Source organism: Antechinus flavipes, chromosome 4 (genome assembly GCF_016432865.1).
Source record: "Antechinus flavipes isolate AdamAnt ecotype Samford, QLD, Australia chromosome 4, AdamAnt_v2, whole genome shotgun sequence".
NCBI classification, from domain to species: domain Eukaryota; kingdom Metazoa; phylum Chordata; class Mammalia; order Dasyuromorphia; family Dasyuridae; genus Antechinus; species Antechinus flavipes.
This window is the reverse complement of record NC_067401.1, coordinates 285,062,781-285,083,802: the sequence shown is the minus strand read 5'-3', so window position 1 is coordinate 285,083,802 and position 21,022 is coordinate 285,062,781. Positions and strand designations below refer to the sequence as shown.

Below are 21,022 nucleotides of genomic sequence, written 5' to 3'. Positions count from 1 at the left end.
TAGAAGTGAAGCTAGAGAGTTTGCATTTGGAATACTGGATTTGACTTCGATATTTGCATGATTTTAAACAAGTCTTCTCCTAAAATCATAGATTTAGAAGTAAAAAGGATCTAAGAAGTCATTAAATCCATCCCCTTTATTTTATAGATGATGTAACTATGGCCCAGGGAGGTAATTTTCCCAATGTCATACGGAAGTTGAGACAGTTCTTGTCTGATGCCAAACCTGAAATCTTCTCCATCTTCTACTTTGCCCTCCATTTCTTCATCTTAAGAGGCAACATAGTGCAATTTTTAGACTACTAGAATAGGACCTAGTATTCTTTAAACCTGGACTTGGATTCTGTTTTCAACATTTACTACTCATGAGTCTAATCAAGTGAGTTAGGCAATTTCCCTGGATATCAGGTTTTTTTCATCCATAAAGTGGGGACAATATTTTGAATGATTACCCTGAGGCTGAAATGAGCTATTATACATAAAGATCTTTTTAGAGCTTAAAGTACAATATAAATGTGAATTATCAACTGTAAATTTATGGGGCTGGATTAGGTGACTTATAAGGTGAAAACCTTCAGTTTTAGAATTACTATCTAGTGACTTTTGTTTCTGAGTTATGGCATCCCCTTGGAAGGACCACTTGCCCAGATGTGTCAGAGCCAACACCAACCAGCTAGAGAGTGGGTTGTTAAATTTTTAGTGTCAACCAGCAATAGAATTGTTCAATTTTCCATGTGAACATTTACCCTTGAAATCAGCAAAGTTACAAATTAGAGCTTGATTTATTGTTTATTGATTATCTATACTTAAGTGTTAATAATTCAGAGTAAACTTAAAAGTTTGCCATGTGCATTTTTTTCAGAAAAATGATCATTAAACTTTATCAGCACAACCTTGATTTCCATTCTCTGAATATATTTCTTAATCTATGGAGAAACTTCAGAGTTTATCTTTATAAAGACTTTCCACTCAGTGGTATTCTGAGATCCAGAAGTTCAGTGATTATATTTTAATCCTTAAAATACTAAATAAATCTATTTTGGAGTATTATAATTATGGTGTCTTCCAGAAGTCCCAGGCACATCCAATCTGTTAAGCAGACTTAACATTCACACCTACAAGTCTTGACAAGAAGAATAAAATGTATGAAATTTAAATTCCTGCTCTTCTTGGTATTTGATTATAGGATCATAAACTTAGAGATGGAAAAGAATTTAGGCCACCTAGTCTAACCCACTTATTTCACAAAGAAGAAACCTGAGCTCCTTAAAAGTGAAATTATCGTGATGTTTGAGAAATCATTATAGGAGAAATGCTGGTAATTTTAAAAAGTGATACTCAGAAGGTGTTCCTATTGTATCATTAGGAAAATAATTTTTCTTTTAATCTGGATATTGTTAGATTAGTGAATTTTTAATGTAGTCACAAACTGTGAAACTATTAAATATTTAATTGGATATATTTTGCTTTGAAATGGTTAATAATAATAATTTACTGTGGTGGTCTTAAGTTTTCCTTATCTGAGAAATTCTTTGGGACTTTCTATTTGGTCAGGGTCCCAAAATCTTATCAACTCTGAGAGAAACTGCTGACAACAGTTGGTGAAGTTGTAAAGGACATACAGGCTTGCTTATATAAGGTGAATTTTCTCTTATTTTAATTAGGAAAAGCAATAAATTATACCTGTTAATAAAAAAAAAAAGTGAAATTATCTTTCCCAATGTCCTACTGTTAGGAAGCAGAAGAGATAGGATTTGAACTCGGGGTCTGTGACTCCAAATTCTGTGCTCTTTCCTCTGACAATATGGAGACTTAGTTTTATTTCCTGTTGATTTTCAGTTTTTGATTAATGCAGCCACTTATCCATTTGAAATCATAGGCAATGGGGGAAGGGGAGGGATAAAACTTTGGTCTTGTGGGTGGTATTCCTGCTGCTCTCTGGCAGCTTGTGATTGATCCCAGAGATCTCCATCTTCTGGCATGTACTCCCCTTCTTGCTCCCTAGGGATGAAGAACAAGTTGTTTGGCTCTGTTTCCAGGTACCATCTGTGGCTGTTTGGGGTTTGTATAAACTCAAGCAGCCTGTCACACACACCTCATGGGGTTGGAGATTGAGAAAGGTAAAGGAGCTGTTAACTTTGGAGCTTTTTATATCCTGGCTTTTCTCATGATGGGAGTTTGAAGATGTCTGAAATGAGAAGGGGTGTAATGGGGAGGGGAGGACTTTATTAGAAAGTTAGGAAATATGACTGATTATGGGTTTGAATCTTAATGGTACACAGAGTAATGTGTATATATGAGGCCCTTGAAGGGATCATAGAGGAGCTTACTGATGTCCCCATCTGAGAGTGTGTGTTTGTGTATGTATGTTTGTATGCATGTGTGTGTCAGAATTAACCATTCTGGAGCCAGTTGCAGAGGAAAAGATGAAGGAATCAAGGGAAGAATGATAACTAAGTTAATGAAGCAGAAAGATCACAGTAATTGTTAAAGCAGATCATTGACTGGGGGCAGGTGCAAGCATATAGATTTTTGTTCAATATCATCTAATAGAAAATGTCATTCACTAGGGCTGTTCCATTCTTGATTCCACTACTAATTAGGGATGTTACCTTAGACAGGTCACTTTGTTCTGCCCCTGTTTCCCCATCTTTTCTGGAGGCAATGGGGTAATATAATGGCCAGGATCATGCTGTTAAGTAAATGCCTGAGGCCAGATTTGAACTCATTTCATCCTGACGTCAGGGCCAGTGCTCTATCTGTATTGTACTACCTAGATTCCAGATTTGAACTCATTTCATCCTGATGTCAGGGTCAATGCTCTACCTGTATTGAACCACCTAGATTCTCTTTGTTTCCCATTCTTTTTAAAATTTTTTCTTTATTTTAATATTGTTATTTTTCCAATTACATGTAAAGTTGTTTCCCGATTCATGAAGAAATAGAAAGCACACTTCACCCAGATTCTTCTTAGTGGACTGTTCTAATTTTTAAGAAAACCAGTACATGAAAATCCATTTCTGAAAACAGATAAATTAAGAAGTGATTATTCACAATACATAAGTTTGGGGTCTTTTTTTTTGCCTTACAAAAGGATTTTGTTCCTTCAAATGATAAATTCAACTCATGCTCATTATAGTGAAAAGAAAACTTATTATGTCTAGATTACCTGGGCAGAAAGAGGGAAGATATCTAGTTAGTGACTTGCCTCTAAGATCTTCTCCAATTGGCCTTGTGTATGTATATCTATGTCTATCTTTTTACAGATGTTTGCTTACTATCTCCTCCATTAGAATGTTAGCCTGGGCTAGGACTATTTTTACTTTTTTTTGTATCTCCAATACTTAGCACAGTACCTAGCATATAATAATTATCTCTTTCACATTGCAACTTTCCTCATTGTATTTTTGATGTATCATGAATCAGCATAAGAAATTAAATGGAAATTTTTGGATAGTTTTGCCAAAACCATAGATGAAACATGAAGGTTAGTAGACAATACAGAAAAAGTTTAGAAACTCAGAAATGCATAAAATATATGTGTTATATTATATAATATTAACATTTTATCTTTTAATACTACAATAATTCAGACTTCTCTTGTATGAAGAAAGACTCAAAAATTTTATATGATTTTATATGATTGTGGGGGACACCATATTTTTAATCCCTACTGTGTGAAAAGGAAAATTGCATGGGTTTAACAAATGTTTATAACTAATTGACCTGCTTTGGAATCAGATGAGCCAGGTTCAAAACCCTTCTCTTCTGCTTAATTCCTATGAATCAGATCTCTTAGTAGGAGAATTCCAAGAGTAACATACCAAGGATGTCCCCTTTTTCCTTTTTTGGACAGTCCAGTTTCAATCAAAATTTCAATGTGTGGGTGTGGAAATTCTCCTAATTTTTGTGATATCTTCAACCATGGGACATAGGTTTTGCTGCTTCCCAAGGAGTCTAGTTTCTTTTAAGAATTAGTCCAGGGTGCCTTTGCAATCTTGCAAATGAGAGGTCTCCAAGCTGGGACATTTCCATGATGTCAGGGATGTATCCATGTATTGCTTGTTAGATGCCTTGATTCCTCATTCTGTCCCCATTCCCTGAGGAGACCATTCCACTGCTTCCCTTTAAGCAGGAAGACTACATCTTACCTTGGATGTTGCCTTTGACTTGGGCTAACAGCTGAGGGTGGGTCCTCAGGGAATGGAGAGAGGAGAGAACTAGGGGAGTCTTTGTGGCAGAGGTGACAGCTTCCTGACTATAAACATAAGAAATTGCAGAACTAGTCAAATCAAAAAGCAGCATTTATTAAGCATCTAGTAAGTGCCAGGTACTGTGCTAAGTACTAGAGATACAGAAAAGAGCAAAACCAGTGCTATAAGGAAATTATAATCTAAGAGAAGAAGGTAGGAGAGAGAGACAACATGCCGTCAATTTTGTACAAACAAGATATATACAAAACAGAAGAAAAAATATCAAGAGAGAAGGCATTACTAGATATCTTCCCTCCCTTAGCTCATTTGGGGGAAGAGCTATGAAGAACCATCTCATAGAAGAAAAGTTTGTTCCATCACTTCAAAAATGTATTACATTTTACACCAACCCTGTCTGAAAAGTCTCCTCCTCCCTCCCTACAACTTATCCCATCAGAGCCTTAAAATAAGACTTTAGGCAAGAACATGAGTGTTCAGGGTGGAGGAAATTCAGAGGTCAGACAGATTAAAATTGTATGTTGCTTTCTGGTCTCCCTATTATGTGAGAAAATATGATAGCACTTAGACATAGAAAGGGGTCACTGGGTTAAGTCCAACACTGAATGATTTGAGCTAAGGAGACAGGCTTAAAAAGAAAATCTATACTGTTCTGAGAAAAAGTTAATGGGAAATGTAATTGAAGCAAATAAAATGATAAAACACTATAGGTAATGAAACCTGAAGTGCTCTTTGACCTAGGAAAGGATGAAACAAAAGGCCATGAAGGGACATGGGGATGAGGGGAGAAGCCACTCATGGCAAAAAAAAAAAAAAAAAAAAAACCACGATAGGTTTTTATTAGAGAGACAGCAAGGGCCAGGGGGCATGGATAGAGAAGCCCCTAAAGAGTTGGAAGAATCCAGAGAGCTCCATTGAATAGGAGACAAGAAATATGCCTGGTTTATGCAATCAGGTTAGATGTCTACTTAAAGGTCCATGCCAGAAGGGTCTCGTGTCTATTTTCCTGAGTTCTGTGCCTGTGCTAAACACTGGAAGACTGTCTACCCCAGCTGACTGGGAGGGAATTTAGAATTTTGTTGTCTAAGGTAAGTGATATAGTTAGTGCTTAAAGGGAAGCACTGGGGTGACCTCCTCGGGGAATGGGGAGTCAGGGCTTCTAACAGAAAAAATCACAGATGTATCCCTGACATCATGAAATGCTCTAGCCTGGAGATCTCTTATTTGATTCAATGAAAAATCACAGAATTTTCTTGGTGAGCTCTTTTAAGAAAGGTGGTGTGTGTGTGTGTGTGTGTGTGTGTGTGTGTGTGTGTGTCTAAGTGTGTGTGTGTATGTGGGTGTGTGTGTATATATATTATATATATACACACACACACACCCACATACACACACATATAACATAGAGATACATAGACAGACAGATATTCCCCCCGCCCCTTTCTGAGCTGAAGAGTTAGAGTGCTGTAGCCACAGCAAACAGCTCAACCAGCTGAACTGTGAACAAACCCTTCATTTGGACGTTGATCAGTTGTTTGGGGGGTTTATTGCCAGCTGAAATGTGGCTATTAAGTCCAGCCACGCAGAGCAATTTCATGAAAGGACAGAAAATCATTTCCCAAGGAAAGCCAGTGAATCTTAAACAAAAGGATGCGGGAAACTATTGAGGGATAAGGTAACAAGCAGAAAGCCTTCATTCAAATATTTCCCCCCTTCATCTTGCTCAATAGGGAACTCATGAAAGGTATATATGTATATGTGCTGAGTGTGTGTGGGGGGGGGAGCTTGTTTTCTCAGTACATAGTACATTTTGCCTACAATTTTATCATATGCAGAATTTAGAGTAACATTAAATGCACTGGTGTTTTTAGCATCTGGATTAATGTTGCATCTACTTTAACTAAAACTCCTTTTCTGGTTGCTTACAGTATTTTTTCCTGATCTGATCATTCTGGAATTTGGCTACAATATTCCTTGAAGTTTTTATTTTGGGTTCTCTTTCACGAGGTGATCAGTGGATTTTTTAAATGACTATTTTACTCTCTGGTTCTAGGATATCAGGACAGTGTGATAATTCCTTGAAAGATTCTATTCAGGCTCTTTTTTTTTTTTATCATGGCCTTCCAGCAATCTAATAATTCTTAAGTTCTCTCCCTTGGATCTTTTTTCCAGTCAATTGTTTTTCCAATGAAGTATTTTACATTTCCTTCTATTTTTTCATTCTTTTGATTTTGTTTAACTGATTCTTGATGTCTCATAGAGTTATTAGCTTCTACTTGACCAATTCTAATTTGGAGGAATTATTTTCTTTAATTAGCTTTTGTACCTCCTTTTCCATTTGGCCAATTTTATTTTTAAGGGCTTTTTCTCTTCAATTTTTGTGCTTCCTTTTCCAAACTATTAACTATTTTTTCATAATACGCCTTCATAATTCTCATTTCTTTTCCTAATTTTTCTTCTACCTCTTCATTTTTAAAATCCTTTTTGAGCTCTTCAAAGAGGATTTTTTTGGGCTTGAAACCAATTCATATTCCCCTTTGAAGCTTCACATGTAGGCATTTTGACAGTGTTGTCCTCTTTAAATTTGTATTCTGATCTCCCCTGTCACCATAGTAATTTTATAGATAAGCTTCTTTTCTGTTTCTTATTCAATTTTTTTGGCTTATTTCATGATTTTTAAAGTTGGGCTCTGCTCCAGGGGCACAGAGAGCACTGTCCCAAGCTTCTTATGTTTGGGACTAGAGGCCTGGTCACTGGCCTTCTATACCAAAGCTTCAAGTAATTTTCAACTTGGCCATGGCACTGCGATGTCCTGCCCTCATTGCACCTGTTGTTCCAGAGTTCTGGGGCTATCATTTGCTGTCTGTGCTGGAGACCTCATTGGTGTCCTGCTGTGCCAGGATCAAGAGACCTCGGTTGCTGACCTGTGCTGTGACTGTTTCCCCTGCCTTGTCTGGACATTGCTGCAGTGGGGTGTCCTCCCCTTTTACCCAAGTGAGACAGACTTTTCTAAAGTTTCCTTACCTTTTTTTGTGAGTTCTGCCATTCCAGAATCCATATAGAGTCTTGATTTAATGTTGTTTCCAAGGGAAATTGGGGAGAGCTCAGACAATTTCCTGGCTTTTCTGTGCCATCTTAGCTCATCTCCTTCAATAATTCCTTTTAAAATGTTGATATTTTTATGTTGTTTACAATACAATCATTTCCCTATATCTTCCTCTTCCCTATTATGCCCCACTCCCACCACAACAAAGAAACAACAAAGAAAAAGAATCAAATTAAATGGACCAGTACAGCAACTGTGTTAGTTGACTTCTCCCAGATCTGGTTTTTTAAGTCATATGACCTCTGGGATCATTATTAGTCATAAGTATTCTGAGTTCAGCTGTCATTTTGTGTTGGGTTTTTAAAATTTATATCATTGTAATTGTGTGTTGTCACTCCTGGTTCTACTTGCTTCAATGTGCATCAGTTCATATTATCTAAAGAATCATAAATTTGGACCTGAGAAGCACCTAAGAAACTTTCCAGTCCAACTTCTTAATTTTATAGGTGAAGAAACTGAGGTCTAAATAGGAAAAAATAACTTTTCCAAGGTCACTTGGGTGGTAAATAGCAGAAGTGGGATTTGACTTAGGTTCCATCACTTCAAATTCAGTATTTTTTCCATGGTCTTCCCAGATTTCTTTACATTCTCTCTATTTGATATTTTATATAGTACAATAATATTCATTGCATGTGTAATCACAATTTTGTTCAGCCATGCCTCAATCAAAACATATGTACTTTATTTCTAGTTTTAGAAATACTATTTTTAAAAAAAGTATTGCTGTGATGATTTCCCCACCAAATCTTTCTTTTAGGTTTCATTTGATTTAATTTAATGGGCTTTTCTAATCTCATGAAAATAAATGGAAGGACATCAATGATTTGCAGGCGTATCTGTAACCAACCAACTAAGGGAAATAAAGAAAATTCCCTTGGCTGAAATGGAGCCAACCTTTTGGCTCCCATAGATATTCTGTTTCTTGCATACTTTCTTGATTACTTTCTCATCCAGCCCTTTCTTTTTCCTTTTGTCTCTTTCTTTTGAATCTTCTATATCCACATAGTCAGATACCCCATTTCTGATTCTTTTCACACCAGGACAATGACCAGAAAACATTTATTAAAAGGGGATTCCTGGATGAGAAGGTTGTTCTTGCTGCTGTCAAGACCTAGAAAAAAGGATTTTCCTTGTGGCTGTGGTCATGATTATGTCCAGGAGGGAGGATAACACCCAGTTTATATGAAGCTTTGATATTATCTTTGTGGAACATGCAACCATATAGAAAGTTTGGGCTCCTAAACACAACATAGCTCTTGACTTGGAGTAAGTGTGCCCAATTCTAAAGTGCATTCTTTCATTCTCAATATGAAGGATTTAAGTAGACAATTTTTTTACAACTTTTTTTAGAGGAGGAAATCCCTCCCCCCTATCATGGACTGTTCTTGTATATCTAAGAGCTATTCAAAGCAGAAGGGGCTGTCTTATTAAAGTAATGAACTCTCCATCACTGGATATCTTCAAGCATTCATGCAAATGGTTGGATTAGATGGTCTTAGATTCTGGGACTCCAAGCTTAGTAGTGATATAGAGAAGGGCTTTTTAAATTTTTTCACTTGCAACCCCTTTTTGTCCAAGAAATTTTTATATGACCCTGGATATGTAGGTATATAAAATAAGTATACAAAGTAAATGTTTACTGATAATAAATCATGATTTTGTAACCCCCACATTCAGTTACAAGACTCCATATAAGATTGTGAATCACAGTTTTAAAAAAATTACTGAAATTAGTCATTGTTGTGCTTCCAAGGATTGTCAGAGGTTGATCCTGGAAATACCAGCAGTCACATTCAGTTGTGGCTATTTGGGATTTTGGTTTTTTTCTGTTCAATCATTCTGTTGGATATCATACCAAAGCAGATTGTTCTTAGAAAAGAGGCAATGATTTGCTAGCATCATCATCTCTCCCCAGTAGATCAAGATTTTGAGAGGAGAGAGAGAGAAACAGAGACAGAGAGAGACAGACAGACAGACAGATAGAGAGACACAGAGAGAGAGAGAAACAGAGACAAAGAGAAACAGAGACAGAGAGACAGAGACAGAGAGACAGAGACAGAGACAGAGAGGACACACTCAAGCATATACATACCCCTTATGATTCAGCTGACGTGGCTTAGATTTCCTGGAGTTGTCCTCAATAATTAAATGGGCTTGAACAAGAGCGGCTTGATTGGCTTCCTTTTGATTTAATGGGAGTAGTTAGGGTGGCAGGATAGCTGAATTGAATCAGGAAGGCATCTTTTTGTAACCGCTGGAGAGAAAAATGATACTGAAAGTTCAAGTCCTGTCAACAGGCTTGTGTGGTTGCTGTGTTACTGAACAGGCACATGGCTCTCAGTCAAGGAGCCCACACAACCCAACCACATATCCGCTGCCCCTGCCTCATTTCTCCATGGTGTGCCTATCTTCATTATTCTCTATCAAGCTGAAAATTCAATTTTCTTTTTAAATTGTCTTAAGCATTTGTTATGAAAAGCCTATGGGATGGGGGATAATGTAAATGCACATTGAGTAAGTCTTCATCCTGCATTTATATCATATTTCTTGCCTACTCAATGGGTGGGGGAGAGGCTATTAAGAATTTAGTTCTCAAAATTTTTTTTAAAATGAATGGCAAAATAAAAAGACATATATGTCTATGTGTATAATATATATATATATATATATATATATATATATATATATATATATATGCACTCATGGCTCTGGGTCCCTTCTACCTTTGTAGCCTTTTACTCCCTTCTACTTCCTCTATGTCCACTGAAAACCAACATTGATCGTGTTGACATTTCTTATATCTCCCAACTTCTTGCCTTTTCCATGTTGTTTGACAGGCCTGGGATGTTCTTCCTCCTCACCTCTACCTCCTGGTTTCTTTCAAGGCTTACTTTATTCTCTTTAGAAAGAGATATTTTCTGGCCTTCTCTCTATGGTTACCTTCTATCTACTCTGTTTATACATTGTATGTACATAATTGTTTGCATGTTATTGAACCCTATTGAAGGTAGAGTATTTCTTTGTATTCCTAGTGGATAGCACAGTGTCTGATCAGTAAGTACTTAATAAATTTTTGTGGAGTGACTATGGATGAGCGAGATAAGAGTTAAATAAAAAGAGACAGACAGAGGTAGTGGAAGGAGACTTCAAATCAAGAGATCTAATTCTAGTCCTGCCCCTGTCATTAATTATCTGCTTGTTTTGGACAAGTCACAACCTCTTGGAGTTTCCATTTTTCTCATTTGTAAAATGAGGTTGCTGAGCTTAAGAATCCAGATCTCTATCACTTCTTTTTCTTCTTAACATCCCATGGATCTGTAACTTTAAGAACTTTTTTATCCAATGAGATGTATCGAACAAGAATGAGTTAATGATAAAAATGAGTGTTTTCTTCCTTGGAAATATTCTGAATAAGAAAGCTATTTCTCCACAAGGAGAAATATTACCTAAAATGACTAGGTGGAGGAAGGAGATATGGATACAGATTTATGACTCAGTAATTTTTTTGTTTTTATTTTTTAATTTATTTTTAATTTATGAAATGAAACAGTATTTCTATAACAGAATATAATTTAAAATATGATTACACATGAAACTACAAATCCATTAGTACAACTTGCTATTTCTTTTAAACATGTAATAAAGCTGTTGTGTAAATTTCTCTTTTTTCCCTTATTTATCCCCTTGACCTAGTCTACCATTAGCCTCACACTGTAGTCACTTTGACATTCAGTCATGATTTGTGTTTAATTGTTATGGATAAGCATTTTAGACATGTAATGTTCAAGGTTTACATTTATTAGTGAAAAGATGAGGATGCTCTTTCTAGGCTTGGATATTTCTTCTCAATTCAGAAAACAAGTCATAGTCTTTTCTGAGGATCACAGAATTTAGAGCTAGAAAGGACTTTGATGTCATATGAGGATGCTCTTTCTAGGCTTGGATATTTCTTCTCAATTCAGAAAAAAAGTCATAGTCCTTTCTGAGGATCACAGAATTTAGAGCTAGAAAAGACTTTGATGTCATATAGTTCATGCCCTTCATTTTATTCTATATATCTTACCCAGAATAAAATTTACTTTTTTCCAAATGTTTGGATAGTCTGGTAAATTATCTATATTGACATTCAAACTTTGACATATCTCTGAATCTCACTGGTACTTCTATGTATAGAAGGGCATTAGAAGAGGCAGTGTGGTATAATGGATAGAGCATTGGATCATGGAGTCAGTAAGACCTGAGGTTTTGTGCACTAGATGTGCACACAAGTAATCTAGCTCCCTGGTCATCTTTGCACTAGCTGCCTTGAAGATGAGCCAGAAAGGCTAGGAAGATTTCATCCTTTTTTCCAAAATTCTCCCAAACCTCTGCCTCTCACCCAAAATTCATAACTCCTGATTTGACTTTGCTACCAAGACCAGCCACCTTTCTGATTCCCATAGATCTCCTCTTTTCTTCATACCTTTCCAGCTTTGGAAAAGGCTTGTCAGTCTATTCTTTGTAGTCTTATCATCCTAGTAACTTTTCAAGTCAAAAATATCCATTCTGAAGACCACATTTCCCTCTATGTGTCATCTCCCTTTTTGGAATGTTAGCTCCTGGCTATGAATTGGGACTCAGCATTCTGAAAAGCACTTTGTAATTATGCAAATAAAATGATTAAAAATGTTAATATCTCTTGACCCAGAGATTGCCCCATTGGGCATATACTACATGAAAGACATTAACAGAAATGTCTTTAAATAGACTAAAATGTTTATAATAGCAACACTCTTTTGGTAGCAAAGAATTGGAAATAAAATAGAAATTTATCAACTAGAGAAATGACTTAAATTACATTATATGCACGCAATGGAATATTAGAGATTTATAAGAAAAAAAGAAAAATAATAAATACAGACAAGCAAGAAGAGAATTATATAAACATTATCAGAAACAAGAGAATAATGTATATTGACTACAATGTAAAGTGAAAGAACAACTACAAAACAATCAAATGTGTTCATTGTAAAATTACAAAGAATAAGCATGGCCTCAAAGAAGAAACATAAAAAAAAACCGTTTCTCCTCTTGCCCCCATGAAGGAAGTGACATCAGATTTTTATGATGTATTGATTGGTTTTGTATATTTTTTCTTCTTTCTGGAAGAGGAGGGTGAAAAGTACAGGGGGAAATATGGGTGATGTAAAATATATCAATACAATCTTCTTTTTTTTTAAGTGGAAGAAAGCAGAAACTGTTTTTGCTTCTATAGTTGCATTTCCAATGATTAGCACAGGGCTTGGCACAAGGTAAATGTTTAGTAAATACTTTTCATTCATTTAAATTCATTCATTTAAGCTCTCTGGACCTCAGTTTCCTTATCTGTAAAATGAGGTCATTCTAATTGGTGATCTTTGACCACCTCTAAAGTCTATAATCTAAATTTAAATAATCTAATCTAAAATCTAATGATTCCAGGGATCCTCAAACTACGGCCGCGGGCCAGATGCGGCAGCTGAGGACGTTTGTCCCCCTTACCCAGGGCTATGAAGTTTCTTTATTTAAAGGCCCACAAAACAAAGTTTTTGTTTTTACTATAGTCCGTCCCTCCAACAGTCTGAGGGACAGTGAACTGGCCCCCTATTTTAAAAGTTTGAGGACCCCTGCATGCTTTGACATACTAGGTTTCTGGTCATTTTTTTTCATTTCTTATTTGATTCTATTGGATAGTAAACAGAATTTTCCCTTTTCTTTCTTTTCTTTCCTTCTTTCTTTCTCTTCTCCTCCCTTTATTTCTCTTTTTTGCCTTTTATTCTGGTCCAGTGGGTGCCTAAAATTGTACAGTCCCTAAAATATTTATTATCCTCTCTCCTTTCCTCCCCTTCTCTCCTCTCTTCTTCCCTCTCTCTTCTCATATATTGCTCCCAGAGTTAGGAGAGCTGGGAGGCCACACCAATCATGGCATTTACATTGCTGCCAAAGCACCTCTTTCTCATCACCCTCTCTTAAACCTGATTATAACAAAAACAGCAACAACAAATCTTACTAGATAGTAAAATATGCAGAGGGATGCTGAAACAAATTAGGAGCTGTCCTCCCAGCATCTGGAGCCAGTGCTACTCCTGTCACCCTTTGCTGCCTCGAGGATCAAAGCCATTTCCCTTGGAAGCTATCTGAAATGCATCTCTACCCAAGACTCCGCTTAGATTTTCCCTGAGAATTTTCTCTTCTCATCTTGGAGAATAGATTCAACAAAAAAAGAGGCAAATGAACCTTCAAGGATCAAGATACATTGTTTACAATTAATTTAAAGGACATTATTGTACCATTGTGGGACAAATAAGCCTTAATAACAAAAATATATCTACATACTTGTATTCATGCTAGCATACAGTGGTGACAAAAAGCCTAGTTTGGCTCTGACATTAATAGTTTTGTAGCCTTTTACAGTGTGTTTAATGTTAAATAAAATGAATTGAACTTAATGTTCCTGAGCCCAAGTTAGAAAATAGGAATAATAACACTTATTATAATAATTACCTCATCATTATGATCAACAACAAGAATTTACTAAGTATTTAGTAAATACCAGGCACATACACTATGTACAAGGGTTAAAAAGAAAGAGGGAGGCAAGGATCTCACATTCTAATGAGGAAGACAACATACAAATAACTATGCTCATAGAAGTTATATACATACAGTGTAAATGGGAAGTAATATCAGAGGGAATGCACTAAAGCTGGGAAGGCCTGGAGGAAGGTTTCTTACTGAAAGTTAAATCTGAACTGAATCTTAAAGAAAGAGAGGGAAGACAGGAAGGAATAATGAGGAATGAGAGAATTCCAGGCTTCAGAGCTATCAATGTCATGGAGTTGGAAGACAATGTAGTGTAGGAGTCCAGAGTCTCTGGATCACTAAATATAGTGGATAGGATGGAAAGGAGATTAAAGTCTGAGAAGGTTAGAAAAGTGATAAGAGACTAGGTTGTGCAGGGTTTCAAAAGTCAAACAGAAGATTTATTGATTTTCAAAACAATAGGGAATCCCCTGGAGCTTAATAAGTAGGAAGATAAAAAAAATCAGACTGGATTGGGGAAAGACGGGGAGACAAACCAGAGGACTTATTGCTATAGTCCCCACATTAGTTGATGAAGACCTTTACCAGTTGATGAAGACCTTTACCACGAATTGGCTGTGTTAATAGAGAGAAGGGAACATGTTTGAGAGATGCTGTGAAGGTAGAAACTACAATATTTTTAAAAAACAGTTTATAATGTAGTTTTATGCAAGTAAAGTATATTATCACAAGCTACTTAATCATTAAAACTATCAGAATCTATTGTCTCTCCAAACTGGACCTCTAGATGATATGCAAAGAGTATTTAGAAAAATAGACATTTCCATTTAACATTTTTAAAAGAGGTAATTCAACAGATGAGAGTGACTGTGCTTCCTGTTCTTGATAGATTTAAAAAATGTTTTTCTTGTATGCATCATTGAATAGATAATGCTTATACTTGGAGTTAATGTCCCTTAAAAGTGTACAATTTACACTTTCAATTTTACAAAAGAAGTACACTAGCTACATGAAATTTTTGTCCTTGAGTCTTAATGTGCTCTTACTATGGCATGATTTAGTTAATATGCTAAATGTATTACAAAAGAATCAGATGCCATACATTTAATGAAACCGCAATATTTAACAATAGAGTAAGTATGTTGAATGAGTGCTAAGAAGGAAGAGATGATGACTCGGAGATTGTGAGTGACTGGGACGATGGTGGTGCTCTGGAAAGTTCAATAGTGTGGGGAAAGTTTGAGGGGGAAAGATATTAAGTTATGTTTTATACATGCTGAGCTTGCGATATCTATAGGAACATCTAGCTTGTGGTGTCTAATAGGCCTTGGAGATATGAAACTGGAGGTTAGGATTAAGATTAGGGTTAAATAAATTGATTTGAGAATCATCAACTGATGAGATCATGAAATGACGTAGCATAGAGAAAAGAAAAGAAACCCAGAATGGAGCCTTGGGAACACTCACAGTTAGTAGATATGATCTGAAGGAAGAAGCAGCAAAGGAGAATGAGAATTAATTAGAAAGAAAGGAAAAAACCCAGGACAGAGTATTGACACAAGAATCCAGAGAGAGGACAGTATCCATAAGAGAGTATCAAAGACTACAAAAAGGTTCAAAAGATTGTGGATTGAGAAAATGTTTGTCAATTAAGAGATCATCAGTACCATGGCAAAAAGCAGCTTCAGTTGAATGATGAAGCTGGAAGCTAGACTAAAGAGAGTTTAAAAGAAAGTAAGAATAGAGGAAGTAAAGGTACCATTTGTAAATGATTTACTCAGAGCCAGTAAGGACATCGGGATCACAGAAAGAGGGAGATATGAATATGTTTGTAGACAACAGGAAAGCAGCCAGTAGATAAAAACTGAAGAGTAGTGAGAATGGGAATGATAAAGAGAGTAATTTGCTGGAGGAAAAGGGATGGGATGAAGAGTTTGCCTTGGCAAGAAAGGCTACTGTTTCATGTGAGAAAGGGATTCTGGGAAAAAGCATTTGAATGATGTGAGATGTGGAAGGAAGATTAGTGGTGAAAATCAATAAGCTAATTTTATGTTAAGTGTTTTGTAAGATAACAGCTATTATTAGCAGAGTATATATTATATTTACTATCTAATTGGTTATTGTGATTATTTCCATCTTTAAGTTAACCATATTCCCATCATCACAATGACTCTCATTTATATACTGCTTTCAAGTTTGAAAAGTACTTTACCCACACATCTCATTTGAGGCTCATAAAAACCCAATAATAGCACCTTGAAAGGTGAGTGATATTATTAAGGACTAGAAAACAGGTGAAACTAATAGAGCTTAAGTGTCTTGTAAGGGTCAGATAGCTGTTTTCTGAGTTTGGATCTTCCTGATTTCTTTTCATGCCCTCTATCCACTAAAGCATATCATCTAATCATACCTTTTTTCTGGTTGCCAGGCATTTTCTGGCTTTTGTTTTTTACTCATGGATAAAAAGAAGAATTTCCCAGTCACTTACCTGGGTAGGGACAGCCTTTTTCCCTCTTACTTATGTTGAGGATGGAGAGATTAGGGAGGAAGAAAGGAAGGAATGCTGAAAGGTTCTGTTCTATGATCTCTCATAATAGGCTGCTGGATAATGTTCCTAGGAATTCTTTTTCAGAGGATTTGATTGATCATTAGATTCATGGGCTTCCTGTGTGGTGGTATTTGAAAAATACTAACAATTCTCTCTCCCTCCCTCCCTTCCTTCTTCTCTCTCGTTCCCTCCTTCCTTCCCTCTTTTCCTCCCTCCCTCCCTCTCTCTGTTTCTTTGTCTGCATGTGTGTGTGTGTGTGTGTGTTTGTCTGATCTCTGGCTCTCTGTGTATGTGTGTCTCTCTTAGTGTCTTTCTATCTCTGTCTCTTGGTCTTTGAATGTGTGTGCGTGTCTCTCTCTCTGCCTCTTTCTCTCTATCTCTGTCTCTTTGTCTCTCTGGATCTCTGTCTGTCTCTCTCTCCATATATATGTGTGTGTGTGTGTGTGTGTGTGTGTGTGTGTGTGTGTGTGTAATTTTGTATCCCCATAGTACTATGTAAATTCCTTGAGAGAAAGATGTTTCATTTTTATAACTCTATATCCCTAGGGACTGGCATGGTGCTAGCACTTAATAAGTGCTTATTGGTGAATACTTAGGCACTTGCTATATCCTTCCTGACAATACAAACTTCTTGAGGGCAGAACTGTTTCTTTGTTTTGTCTCAGTCTCTGCCTGCCTAAGCATCTTCTCTGGCACATAATAGAATCATTATATTTTTTGTTGAATTGAATTGATTGTATAATTATTTAAATGGTCATTCAGATAATTCCATTTCCCCTTCTCCAAATGCTTCTTTAGCATCTCTGTACAATCAACCAACAAGTTTTTATTAGGAACTTACTATGCACTAGCCAGATATTGGGGATGCAAAAAAATACTATAAAATAGTCTTTGTCTTCAGGGAACTTATATTCTATCCAGGGAGACTACACAAAGAGAGAGAAAGCAGAGAAATATAAAGAGCCCTTTTTGTTTGTCAGCTCCCTCAGAGAGGGAATGAAATAGGTAGTTTGTTTTTTTTGCTAACAAGATGTAAGTGGTCTCTGTGGATTTCTTCTATCTACATAACACCACTCCCCAAATACCCAATAGGGCTAGGGTCAGGTCTGAACTTGTAATTTCATTGATTAGAATGAACTCTCAGATGTGAAACATCCTCCCTCCCTGACCCCCCTCCCCCCCAATGCAGGCCAGCAACTTAGAGTCTAAGAGAATTGCCTTCATCACTGAGAGACTGGTTTTTGTCCAGGGTCATTTTGCCAGGATGTGTCAAGAGTGATGTTTGAATCTAGGTATTCCTGGCTCACTACTCACAATTGCCCCTAACCTCCGAACATTCTGAATGATTGGGAATTGACTGTCAGGGAAAGGTTTGCCATGTTCCAGTGACCATTGGTCTCTTGTGCTGATCTCTGCTTTTTTGCACTGCTTCCTTGCCCAGCCAAAACTGTCATCTCGGAAGATTACCTGTTGGACCCTGTGGGTATGAAGCGCTACAGTGTGGACCCCTCCAATTCTGCCTTCAGTTGCATGGGCTCTTCCTCCTCCTCCTCCTTGTATTCTGGGAGGTTGAGCTCTGGAGATGGATGCCTTGGGAGAGGCCTCCCAACTTCCTCCTGCGGTCATCGATCTGGCCCCATGTCCTCAAGTGGCCCCTCAACTGTTGGTCTGAGGCATCAGGCATCCAGCCTCATGAGGAATGGCACTTATTTGGAAGGAAACAAAAGTGGTAACGTAATACAATCCCATGTGTAACTGTCTAAGGTTAGAGCTCTGGAGACAATAGCAGTTTCTTCTAGAAGCCAATACAATTGATAATTTCTCCCCTAAGTACCACATAGGAGAGGGAGAGCTCACATGGTGTTAGGAAGCTTTGACCCTATTCTTTTATTGTCTCTCACATCATTGCCTGTATCCTTTAAAAATAAAATATCACATTGCTCTTATTCTTCTCTCCCAGGCTAGCAGAGCTCTGTAGATTGCATACTTATATAGCCAGGAATGATCAAAAATGCTTTCATGTATGTTTACTTTGCTCTACCCCGTACACATGAGCCATCTCCAAAAGCCTCCCCCAGGCTCCAATCTGCTTCATCACCCAGCCAGTTCCTTGTGGCAGTGAGGGTAGAGAAGCAAAAAGTGATGGGAGCCAACTTTTCAAGGGGATGGCAGATCTGGGCTGTTGAAGAAACCAGGATCCTTCTGTTAATTTTGAGGTTCATACCATAAGACTATAAATCCTGCCCTAAACTCCTCCCCTGGCACAACTCTCCAGGCTAGAAAGGGATGAATACTCTGTCTTAGATATCATTTTATATTTGGAAGGATGATGGGACTTAGGGGGGGAAATTAGCTTTGATTCCCTTCCATCTCCTTTTCTATAATAGTAAAAAAAAAAAAAATTAAGTTAGTATTTATATGGAGCTTAAGGTTTGTAAAATTCTTTACAAGCATTACCTTTTTTATCCTCACAACAATGCTAGGTGGTAGATATTATCTCCTTTCCAAACTCCTGCTTCCTTTACTCCTTCCTAGTTAAAGATAAGTCTTCTCATGTTGCCTTCTGGTTGCCCACAACATCAGTTCTGAGGTTGTGATAGTACTGGCCCCAGGCCTGTTTTCTTCACAAATGCCTTATCCTACAAAATTTGTTTCACTTATTCTACTTAGGAAAATTTCTATTCCCCAGCTTCTTTGAAGAGGAAACTAATTCTATGATAATAATTAAATGAATGCATCCTCTTTCTTTAATTCTACAAGGCACAGCTCTGGAGTTGGCTGCCTGAAGTGTCAATGATAGACACTCCCTCTAGAATTCTGGGAATTTTTAGTTTTTGTTGTGATTCTTACAACTTGATTGGTCATAACATAAACACCCACTTGCCAGGGAGATTGGCATTTTCTGGCATGGACAATATGGGCATATATAAACCGTAGTTATAATATGTTCTTCTTTGGATCTCCTTGCTTTTTATTCCCTAGAAGGCAGCCTTTTTGACCAATTCTTAGATCAGGCTTTCCTGTGCAAAAACAGAACCAGAGCCAAAATGAAGTTTGAGCTAAGACCATGCTAAGAGTGTGGCCAAGCTGGGAATCCAGTAAGGAGGCATGGCCATAGCTATGTGGTCAAAGGGTAAGTAACTGAAAAGTGGGGGAGAGATAAAGAAATTAGATCTGATTTTATGGGAATTGTTTTTTTAAGATGTACAAGGATTGATTTTGAATTATCAATTGAATTTTTTAAGAATTTCCTATATGAAGTCCCCCAACCCAAAAAGCAGGGACTAGATTATTGGGAGTCTGAGCCTAAATTGGGGGTGAGGGAGAAGCAATGGGAAAGAACATATATGCTTTGCCCAGGAATGGGTTTGGCACTAGCAATGGCTTAGTTTGCAACATTCTAGTAGGGATGGAGTGGTGGGTAGGACTATCATGGATTTTGAATATGCATTGAAAGCCAAGGTCTGCCTTTTTAAAAAAATCAATGCATCTGCATAAGATCAACACAGAAAAGAAGTTTAATAGTTCCCTTGTCTCATTTCTTCATTTTTTAGAACAAGGAAATTTAAACCTGCAGAGATTGTGATTACCCAACATCACTTAGATAGACTTGGATTTCTAATATATATAATTTTAAGAGGGAGAAAGCACCAACAAATAGGGGATGAGAAAATGCTTGCTGCAGAAGAGGCACATGAGCTAAAACTTAAGGAAGAGAGGGATTCTGGGAAATGGAGGTAGTCAGGGAATGCATTTTGAACATGAAAGACATTCCGTGGACCTAGCTAGTTTGAATGAAATGTAGAATACATGAAGATAGTAATGCAAGACAAGCCTGAAAAGGTCTTCTGGAGTCAAACTCTGATGGACTTTCAGGGTCAAAAAGTATTCTGTTTTATCTTAAATATCCTAGGGAGCCACTGAAGATCCTTGAGCACGGTAGTAACTTGGTCAGATTTATGGCTTAAGATTATTTTGGCTGCCTTTTGTAGGACAGATTGGAAAGGTAAGAGACTAAAAGAGAGCCATTTAGGAGGCTGTTGGCTTTTAGCATAGTGAATAACAACAATTCTAGCCAAATGAAGAAGTCCTAGCATTTATATTCTGTATGGTTTTTCTTTCAATCCTACCCTTACATGAATCAATCAACAAGCATTTATACTAAGTACCTATTATGTGTCAAGTGCTGAGCTAGCTGAGATAAAGATAAAAATGAAACAATCTCTGCCTTCAGTCAAACCTTTGACAATACTTTATTTTCCTTACCAAGGTCTCATCAGTTACTAAATAGTTTGGCTCTTGTGAGTGGTGCTGAAGTCACCTAGTCCACTGCTTATTGTTCTAAAAATCACACCCTGAATGTGAAAGTACTGAGTTATCTCTAGGAATAGAAGTGACTTTGGTCATAAATTTGGGGACGGCCCCTAGACTCGTCACCCCTCCATGGTATAAATTGAAATCATGTACCTTATGCAGTCCTGTGCTGATGGCAAGAATCCGGCATCATGAAGAACCACACAGCTTTCTCTCTCCAGTGAATAACTTGGTCTGTCTTCCTGCTGTCTTGATGCACGTGCCTGAGCTTATCTGTCACGCT

At 37.2% G+C, this 21,022-nt stretch overlaps 1 protein-coding gene and 1 long non-coding RNA gene across 3 annotated transcripts in view; one reads left to right on the top strand and one right to left on the bottom strand.

Annotated features, from left to right (window-relative positions):
- LOC127562057 (uncharacterized) overlaps positions 1-16,550 on the bottom strand; it is a 31,623-nt gene extending 15,073 nt beyond the window's left edge. The window contains exons 1-2 of the long non-coding RNA XR_007953598.1: positions 16,366-16,550; positions 9,409-9,570 (exon numbers count right to left, since the gene is read on the bottom strand). This is a non-coding gene — a long non-coding RNA (uncharacterized LOC127562057). The remainder of the gene's footprint in view (positions 1-9,408; positions 9,571-16,365) is intronic.
- The window catches only part of SCML4 (Scm polycomb group protein like 4), a 179,779-nt gene that overhangs the window by 135,853 nt on the left and 22,904 nt on the right, over positions 1-21,022 (top strand). For both annotated transcript variants that reach the window (XM_051997487.1, XM_051997489.1), the window contains one exon: positions 17,867-18,154. In XM_051997487.1, the coding sequence (XP_051853447.1) occupies positions 17,867-18,154 (288 nt within the window). The remainder of the gene's footprint in view (positions 1-17,866; positions 18,155-21,022) is intronic.